General features: G+C 42.0%; 1 protein-coding gene across 1 annotated transcript; it reads left to right on the forward strand.

Annotated features, from left to right (window-relative positions):
* Window positions 1-251: 251 nt before the first annotated feature.
* On the forward strand, window positions 252-8,915 carry LOC122067018 (protein PHYTOCHROME-DEPENDENT LATE-FLOWERING-like). Its single transcript, XM_042630869.1, has 12 exons — window positions 252-695; window positions 1,167-1,248; window positions 1,353-1,417; window positions 1,550-1,633; window positions 3,352-3,432; window positions 3,753-3,914; window positions 4,006-4,104; window positions 4,218-5,602; window positions 6,033-6,256; window positions 6,335-6,483; window positions 6,910-6,948; window positions 7,040-8,915. The coding sequence occupies exons 1-12, from the start codon at window positions 537-539 to the stop codon at window positions 8,588-8,590; spliced, it is 4,080 nt and encodes a 1,359-aa protein (XP_042486803.1). The 5' UTR covers window positions 252-536; the 3' UTR covers window positions 8,591-8,915.
* Window positions 8,916-9,995: the final 1,080 nt, after the last annotated feature.

A 9,995-nucleotide genomic window follows, 5' to 3' on the forward strand; every position in this document is an offset into this window, starting at 1 on the left:
CTTCACGAATTCGTAACCCGGGCTTTCCATATGCCCGAAGTAGTAATTGGGCGTTTAAACCCGGCCACCCCCCTTATCGATGGGAACTCCAACAAGTAATGCCCAATGCGAAGACCGTTTTTATTTCTAAATAACAGTTGTCACCGCTTCACCATATGAAAGAATGGAAATTTCGTCCTCCAATTTGTCAAGGTAAATTTTTCCTTTCGTCCTGTCCCAACTCCCAAGTCCTTATAAGGATGCGGATTTATTTGTAATCTGCCCTTTCCGCTTGGGCTCAACAAGAAGATTATCAAAGGCTATGTTGCTCTGCAACACTATCCTCTGCCAGAGGAGAGAGTATTTTTCGTGTAAATGGTTCTAAGAGATTCGATTATATCTTTCTGTATCTCTAATTCCAGCGGACTGGCTCTGGTTCTTCAAATTCTTTAAGGTTTAGGGCTATCTCCTTAGGGTTTCTCCAACTCTCTCTCTTTCCGGGGCGTACTCAAGTCCTTAGCACGAGCTAGAGAGACAACCCGAGAAACATACCTGAGATGGGGGTCTCGTTCAAGGTAGCAAAGACTGGTACCCGGTTTCGTCCCAAACCTCCTCATTCCGATATTTTTCTTGGCGACGGAAGCGAAAATTTGAAGGAGAATTCCCGGACTCTCGTCGGGAATGGATCGAATTCGACTACCAATCGGAAGCCAGAGGTACTTCACCCGACCGTATACTCATTTCGGTTCTTAATTTGCAGTTAAGTTTGATTACTGAGTAGTAGGTTTGGATTTTTTTTTTTTTTTGATGGTTCATCACGAGATGAACCTCTATTAAATGATAGTAATTGTTCTTTCCGCTGCTTTATGATGTGGAATATTGAAGGTTGCAAGATCATTTAGTTTGTTTGAAATTGGTGAAGACTATTTTGAAACAGGGTCCTAAGTCAAGAATATTTACCACCTCTAATTATCTCATCTCTGTATGTGTGTGTGTGTGTGGATTCTCTTCCGCTGCTAGTAAATTCAGCTTCAGAAGGCCCTGCAATTGTTCACGCAAAGTCCCAAAAAACCCACCGTTGCTCTTGCTGTATAAGTGTTTTATGTGGATCAGTTGTATAAGGCTGCTTTTGGATGTAAAATTTCTTCACTTTTTCTCTCTAATAATTTGACCCATTATCCATCTAGGCTGACACCATCGAAGCGGGCGAGGAAGATGTCGGTATATCTGGTTCATCTATGAGTTCCGGAGGAGATCTAAGTTCATCAGGTTCCCCCTCAATCGCCCCTACCTCCAAAAGAGAGAGGATTAGTTTTAATGGATATATTTGAAGGTCTTACATGCTAGGTATTTAATATTTCCTTTTGTGGCAGGGGAAGAAGTATCTTTCACATTGAACCTTTACCCAGATGGATATTCAATTGCAAAACCTTCAGAAGTATGCCAGCATGACATTTAATTTCTATAGTAGGGCAGAGAAATGAATAATATTAATAATCAAATAAAATAAAAATCAATATCCCAATGATCTGAATGCATTCTGAACATTGAAAGTTCTGTGAAATTTCAGAAGGGGTCAAAGCATCCAGCTTCTCTTCAAGATATTCCCAAGTTGTTGCATCCATATGACAGGACATCTGAGTCTCTCTTCTCTGTAAGTATCAATATCTTTACTACATATTAAATTTGGGTGATATGTTTTGCATATACTCTAGATTTATCGTTGGGAATATGTAAATTTCAATTATTTCTATTTGTAGGGTATACAATTGGTGTACATGTGACTGGAGCCCATCATTAAAGAGGAGAAAATTTAATGACAACTGGGTAGCTGAAAGCATTTCCTTAATTCTTCACGGATGTCATTTAATAGATGGGACTCTCGGTCTGGACACCAACAGGCATGGCCTAGTTAATGTGATTCTGATATATGAAACCAGTACCAACAGAACATTATCGCAGAACATAGGGAAATTCCAAAATTCAAGAAAAATATCACCAAAAAAAAATCCAGAAGTCAGAATTCCTTAGAACCTTGGTCGAGTTGTCCTCTTTAAGACTAGAGTAAGTGCTGAAGAGATCAGCAAGATCCAAGGGTTGGATCTGCTGAATTAGGAAATTCCTCGTTGGGGTAGGAAACATCAAGTTTGGCTAGTCAACTGATCTTTTGGACAATCAGGTTTTAGATTTCTTGTCAGCACTATCAAATATATAGTCACTGTTGAAATGAGACTCAATAGAATTCTAAAACATAGTGAATATCCACCAAAAAATCTCAAGTGAAGACTCCAACTTAGATTAGGATTATAGCATTCAATCAGAAAAATCAGAACTTGATAACAGGAAGGTGTTTAGGTAATGACCGAGTGAGTTCTGTGGAATTAGAATGCAAATTGGACCTGTTTATAACCTTTTACTATAAATCCCAAAGAAAGTAGAAGAGGTGTGTCACAGGTTGCTACTGGTTCTGTTGCAGGATATAATGGCACAGCTGCTGTATTCTTGAATGGAGCTGATAAAGAAGAAAGTAGAAGAAGAGAACTGTAACATGCGCTTCCCACCACAAGTTCTGATTGTTTCACCCCCAATCAGTGTACCTTGAATCACCACAAGGGCAGTCACTAGTTCACCACAGCCAAGGGGAAACACAAATCTGTAAACTTGAAATCATGGGCTGCAATGTTGCCCTGTCTTTTATTCATAAAAGAAACTAAAGAAAAGTGTAAACAGACTAGGATATCCCAAGTCAACCTCCCTTAGTAGTGGTCCACCTTTCTTAAACTCTAAGAAAAAGATAATATTAACTAAACAACTTAAATTGAATCAGTGAAACACCGATTTATGAACTGAACCAAAGCTAACAAAAAAAAAAAGGATGTACCCAGTGCATGAGGCTCCCACCACTGCGGAGTCTAGGGAGGGTCATAATGTACGTAGCTTACCCCCACTTCGTAGAGAGGTTGTTTCCTGACTTGAACCCGTGACCACTTGGTCTTACAATAGAGCAACCTTACCATTGAACCAAAGCTAAGTTAAAACAACTTAAAATTGAATAAAGTGGACCCAGGCCACATTAAGCCTGTTCAAACCAGAACTGGGAAATGTTAGGCCTGGTTCTTCCTGGACTTCCTATGCTGGTAGGTCTTGAATCCTACATCACTAGTGCATGTCAAAGCAGAAAGGTAGACAAAAGTCCTAGGCTTCTCAAGAGTCAGTTTCAATGTGCTAACTTTATAGCGAAAGATATATTTTGTTTTACTTTTAAGGACTTTACTGAAGGCTTCATCATCTATACTCTCCCTCGCTTATGAGTTTTCGTGTTTTGATTTTGTCATACCTATTGTTTACTTTGATGTGTCTATATTCTTGTAGGCAATTGAGTCAGGTCAATTGCCTGGTGATATTCTGGATGACATACCGAGCAAGTATTTTGATGGGGCACTTGTTTGTGAGGTGAGTCAGGAATTTGATTTTGACTTTATTTTTTATTTTAAATGTATATATAATTATTTAGTAATTACCATAAATGTGCCGAAAACTTGGGGTATGTGGTGGACATGAAGGTGTTATGAACAGTTGTTCACTTTGGTGGATTATGGTAGATGACCTTCAGGCAATCAATAACCTCACTAATTAATCAAACTGTTTTATTACGTGAACATATTGCTGTACTCTTTGCAACTTTTTTCATTGTCCAAAAGGTTTCTGCAGTCCAAATTGTTGTGACTGTGATTATTTCTTTTTCTGATTTGTAATTTTTGATGTTTTGGCAGGTATGGGACTATCGTAAGTATGCATCTGAGCCAGGAAGTAATGTTTCTTCTGCTGATAGATCCCCCATTGTTAATAAAGTACGTCTTAGGATGTCGTCAGAGAATGTTGTGAAGGATATTCCCTTGATCTCAGATGAGTCTTGGACATATAGTGATCTGATGGTTCGTATTTCTACCTCTGTTATCATACACCCTGAAATTTATATTGTTACTCACGAACATAAAGTCATTTATGAATTTTTCCATGTTGTAGGAGGTAGAGTCTCGGATCTTGAAAGCTCTGCAGCCACAACTTTGTCTAGATCCTACCCCGATGTTAGATAGACTTTGTGTTAACGCAGTTCCAACTATGGTATGGAGTCTAATCGTCGTCTATATGAACTTAGGTAGTAGGACTGGAATACGTGCCTCAAGTATTGTGAATTTTTTTCTTGATCTGCAACTATTGTTGAACTTTATTTGCAGCTCAATTTGGGTTTGTCTGGTGCAAGAAAGAGGAGATTGAGGCAGATGCCAGATGTGACTGTTTTATCAAATAATCAAACCCATGGGAAGAAAGTCTGCATTGATAGGGTGCCTGAAAGCTCAAATTTCAGGGCTGGAGACTCCAAACCCACAACAAATGATGGAAACTCACAGCAAATCAATGAGGATATCACTGCCCAAAATAGTGTTTCAAGTAGTGCATCAGGCTTCAGATATAAAAGCTTTGGAGCTGAGGCTTCTGCACCCGCATCATCTTTGGTATCCCATAAGGCCAATTATCAATTGGGGATTGGGTACCCCAGAACTATGCAAGATTGTGGGGCAGGGACAATTATGAGTTCATCAGGTGCATCTCCTACTGGGCAGGACTTGATGATTTCATACACTGATTCTATGAACTCTGGTGTCTCATCTTTTCATGGAAAGAGGGAAAACGAAAATGCCCAACTGGCACCCTTGTCCAATGTCAATAAGAGAGCTAGGCAAACCCCAGTTGTTCCTGATGGCATTCAGCAGCAGCAATTGGGTCAACAATTCGATAGTCTCCATGGAACAGATATACACTGGAAGAGTACATTGTTGCAGCAACAATCCGACGCACGAGGTATCCAGTATGCCAGTATTGGAGCTCAAAAATATCCCGCTCCGGTGCTTGGAGTTCCAAATCATGAGGCCATGGTATCACCGTTCTATTTGGAGCAGCCGGGAATGAGATTTGGTGTCAAAGAAGAGCGGATTGAGACGGATAAATTGCACAAGCCAGAGCTTGATAGGAATAAAAATGATTCCTACACGGTGGAAACAGAGGCTAACCAACTGGATGCACAGCAGTTGCGACTTCAACAAAGGCTCACACACCCCTTTATGAGGTCCCATTTCCCTCAGGGTCAGTGGCATAATCCACTCATTGAGAAAGATCCAAGAAAGGAAGACCAACTTCAGAAAAGGAAAACAGTGCAAAGTCCTCGGGTTTCTGGAGGACCTCTGGTTCAATCTCCAGCATCCTCCAAGTCTGGGGAATTTCCAAGTGGTTCCTTAGGACCTCAATTTGGTGCAGTCACCGCAACTGCTGCTCTTGGATCACTAACAAAGGAGAAAACAAGTGCCATTTCAGGTATCACAGCTGGGGGAGCTCCATCTGCTACTTCAAGTCCAAATGATCCCATGCAACAGCAACACCAGGCACCTGTGAAGCGAAGATCAAATTCCCTCCCCAAAACACCAGTCATGAGTGGGGTTGCGTCTCCTGCTAGTGTGAGTAATATTAGTGTTCCATTGAATGAGAAAAGCCCTTCAGTTGGAACCCCACCTTTGGATCAAGTTATGCTCGAGAGGTTCTCAAAGATTGAAGCCGTGACTAGGAGGTATCATGCCAATCACCTACAGTAGACTTCTAACCTAGTACGCTTTATATTGATGTGGTTAACCTTTGAAATGGATTTTTTTTTTTTTTTTGGGAGGGGAGGGGGGCAGGGTTGGTGATACCCATCCCTTTGGTGGTTTCCTCCTATCATTTCTTTGGGTCCTGGCAAGATCAGTATGTTCACAATTCAAATAATCAATGTGATCATCCCAATTTTAGATTGGTTTGTTAGTATTATGCCACCAGGAAATTTTTTGTTCTTGGAGATGTCCTAGCTGGGACCAAACACCCTTCAACCTGCTTGCATTCCGTATGGACCACCTAGATTTCTTTGTTTCCTCCTCTCATCCTTGCCTTGAATTTTATCTTGAAAAGTTAAAACTTTTTGCAATGCCATTTGTTTCATCCTTTAAGTTGGCTTGCCCTTTCAGGCATCAGCTTGGCTGCAAAAAGAATAAGGTGGATGACCACCCTGCAGTAAGGAAACCCATGGTGTATTCAACTCAACAGCTTTCATTTTCTCTCTCCAACGTAAATAATGAGGATCTCAAGGATGCAGCATCTGAGAGACAATTGTCAAAGTCATTTATAGGTGGGAGCATGAATATCTGCAAAACACGAGTTCTAACTTTCTTGCAGACAGGCAGATTTCAAGGTTTGTGTTTCAAATGTCCTGCCTCATTTCCAACCACTTCACTTTGAGTTGCTTGACGTTTCTGTTTTTCTTATACAGGAAATGTTACTTCTGTTGTTCATAAGGCACGGAGCAAATTAATCATGTCAGAGAAGCCAAATGGTGGTACAGTAGCAATGTATTATGGAGATATAGATGATGTCGATATTCTGGCTGTTGAGGATTATCTGCCTACTTTGCCTAATACTGTGAGTTCCTATCACTCAGCTGGAAATATTATTATTATTTTGCTCAGTATTGCATTACTACCATGCTTTCCCATATTTGTGGTTCATTGTTTTGGTTGTACCTTCACATTGAAAACTTCAATATGTGGACCAAAATCAAACCAGTTAGAAACACGTAGTAATCTGTGGATGGTGATCTTATGGACTGCCAATGATTCACCAGCAGTCTGGAAAGAATGAGCAAATTGGCTGATACATCTTCATATGTTCACAATGGTGTTGCATATGAGTGGTCAGCTGGTGAGTATGGAAAGTTGTGGAGATTTTGTTTCCCCAGATTACAGAAGGATCGTTTCTCTGTATTTAGCCCTCTATTTTTTCCACCACTTTATTCCTTCTGTTGTTTCAAAACTTTTGACTGATATCTCTCACTTGATTCATTATCAGCATTATGCAGATTTGCTTGCTTTACAATTTTGTTCACTGGTAAGCTTTCTCAATGCAAGTTGGGAATTTCAGAGAGAATTATTGCTGGTCTTCTTTGCACTATACTTAACTTGGACATTCTCTTATATAGATGACTCGTGATGGGTATCAACTCGCTGATGATCAAATCCAACTAAAACCAACTCACATGATTGTTGCCCCCAATGGTCAATCTACTGCCACTGGAAATCCTGCTGGTGCAGCTGCTGAGATGCAGCAATATGCGGAACAAGTTTCGGGTCAGCCATCCAATGCAGTGGGCACACCAACTATTAGTGGGGCTGGCACTTTGAACTCTTCTCAGAATCTTGTAACCAGTACACGGATGCTTCCACCTGGAAACACTCAGGCCCTACAGATCTCTCAGGGATTCTTGCCAGGGGTTGCAGTGCCTGCTAGGCCACAGCAGTTGGATCCACAACAACCGCTTCAACAGCAGCAAAATCAGCACTCCCTCATGCAACAACAGCATTCTCAATTCCAGAGATCACCGTTGATGCTTCCTACAAATCCACTCTCTCACCTTAATGCAATTGGGCAGAATTCAAACATGCAGATGCCAAGCCAAATGGTTAACAAGTCTTCCCATTTCCCACTTCAGTTGTTACAGCAGCAGCAGCAACAGCAGCAGCAGCAGCAGCAGCAGCAACAGCAGCAGCAGCAGCAGCAGCAGCAACAACAACAACAACAGCCGCAGCAGCAGCCACAGCAGCAGCAGCAGCAGCTGCAGCCACCACCGTCACAAATGCAGAGGAAAATGATTATGGGACTGGGCACAGCTATGGGTATGGGGAACATGGGGAATAATATGGTTAACCTTGGAGGCCTTGCCAATGTCATGGGCATGGGGGGTGTTAGGGGAATGGGTGGTGCCGCTAATTCATCTCCAATGGGTGCCATGTCTGGCATGGCTAACATGGGTCAAAATCCCATAACTCTGACCCAGGGTTCCAATATCAGCAATGTTATACAACAGCACCTCCGTTCTGGTACTCTGACTCATGCACAAGCTACTGCCATGGCAGCGAGGCTTAGGATGGCGCAGAGCAGAGCAGGCATGTCGGGGGGAGGCCCTCAGGCAGGCATTACTGGGATTCCTGGAACTGGGCAAATGCATCCTGGCTCTCCTGGTCTTTCAATGCTAGGACAGACACTGAACCGAGCCGGTGTGAACTCTTTGCAGCGCTCTGCAATGGCACCGATGGGGCCACCTAAGATGATTCCTGGATCAAATTTATATGTAAACCAGCAACAGCAGCAACAACAACAAATACAACAGTTACAACAACAACAAATACAACATCAGTTACAGCAGCAGCAACAACAGCAGCAAATTAGTTCTCCACTTCAAGGTGTTATTTCACCTTCGCAGGTGGGTTCTCCAGTAGCAATGGCAATTCAGCAACAGATGAATCAATCACCGCAACCACAGATTAGCCCACAACAAATGAACCAACAAACTCCAATGAGCCCACAACAGTTAAGCTCAGGAGCACTGCAGCCGATGAGTGCTGGCAATGCAGGGGCTGGTCCGGTGAGCCCACAGTTGAGTTCTCAAACTCTTGGTTCAGTTGGTAGCATTACAAGTTCTCCTATGGAACTGCAAGGTGTGAATAAGGGCAATTCTGTTGGTAATGTATAGGCAGTCAAAAAGCTTCATGTGAAAAGTCTTATTGCCTGGATTGTATTGCTCGTTGGTGAACCCCCCCTGCATCATGTACTCCGATGGTTGAGCAGGCAGTAAGTATTGTTGTGGGAAACAGTAACCCTCTGCGATCATGTTGATAGAATGTCCTAACTGTTCCTCACTGTTCGGATCCAATGTAAAGATGTCCTGGGCCCTACTAGAAATGGTAGGTATAAAGCTAAGATGCAGACCAAGATGTGGGTACATTATGTTTATCTGTATAGAGAACTGTAGAGACAGATTCAGTTGTGAAATAAAGCTCTTAGATATCACTGATGGATTTGTCATGGTTAAGGAGAGTGCTGTTCCAATGAAAATTGGCCACTTGTGTTCACTCTGCATTGCTCTTCTTCTTTTTTTATTTTTTATTTATTTATTTTTATTAACTAAGAAGGCATTCATGGCTGGTGGATTGCCGACTTTCTTGTCCACGAGGCTCAGTTTCTCCGCATCGATCTAATTTTGTTTTTCTGCTATGAAAAATGATCTAGATGGGAACTGATCATAAGTAACATAGCAATTGGAAGGCCAAAGGGGAAGGTAGTTATTCCTTCTATATGGGTGAAGCAAAAATTTTCACCAGGAAGACACTCGCCAGAAGGGTCATGCACCAAATAATGACATTGACCAGAGAGAGAAGTTGCTGAAAGACCCGATACCACATGACACATGTACACAAATCAACATCTAACACCTTTATAAGTGCAAGTTGATTGCCCGAAAGACGTGAGTCACCCGGAAAGAAGGATGCAGAGGGTGATCATATAAGGGTTAGTCGTTTCGTTTAGTATGAGATCGTGTCACACGACGTCTGATAGTGGACTGGTGTGTCACAAGTAGAAGTCACCCTGGCTTTTTAAAACGGACAAGCAGCCTCTCAAATAGAAGGATGAAAAGCAACAGGTCCTGATGGTTACCTGGCGATGTAGGTAACAAAGAGACTTTGCTGCCTACCGCCACCAAATCACCGCCCCCCCCCAAGTCAAACTAGTGCCTGTCGTTGCATCAGGTGCTAAAGCATATGGGTGTCTTGTATCCTTTGAGCAAAGACGGTGTTTTGAAGATCCAAGAATTTCCAGGGCCTGGGTAAGACTTTGTAATGTTTTTTCAGTCCTTTAATTGACATAGACCCAAGAACTCTAGTAGAATGAAGACGATGTGTCAGAAATAGTCAGGATAGCTCAGCTGGTAGAGCAGAGGACTGAGAATCCTCGCGTCTTCTTTCAGACCTACTGGAATGTTGGAACACTTCTTCCACAGTAGTTATCTCCTAGAGCAGAATGACTCTGTAAATGCAGGAAATAGACAATGATCATAGGGTATAATCCATATCGATTTTAGACTTGACGACATCAAGTTG

The sequence above is a fragment of the Macadamia integrifolia genome, chromosome 2 (genome assembly GCF_013358625.1).
Source record: "Macadamia integrifolia cultivar HAES 741 chromosome 2, SCU_Mint_v3, whole genome shotgun sequence".
NCBI classification, from domain to species: domain Eukaryota; kingdom Viridiplantae; phylum Streptophyta; class Magnoliopsida; order Proteales; family Proteaceae; genus Macadamia; species Macadamia integrifolia.

Excerpts from the sequence above, each read along its gene's own strand:
- LOC122067018 (XM_042630869.1), top strand. The coding sequence starts at position 537 with ATGGGGGTCTCGTTCAAGGTAGCAAAGACTGGTACCCGGTTTCGTCCC. Across the intron at positions 1,249-1,352 it reads AGGAGATCTAAGTTCATCAG|GGGAAGAAGTATCTTTCACA; the intron begins GTTCCCCCTCAA and ends CTTTTGTGGCAG. Across the intron at positions 6,484-6,909 it reads TGCCTACTTTGCCTAATACT|CATTATGCAGATTTGCTTGC; the intron begins GTGAGTTCCTAT and ends ATTCATTATCAG.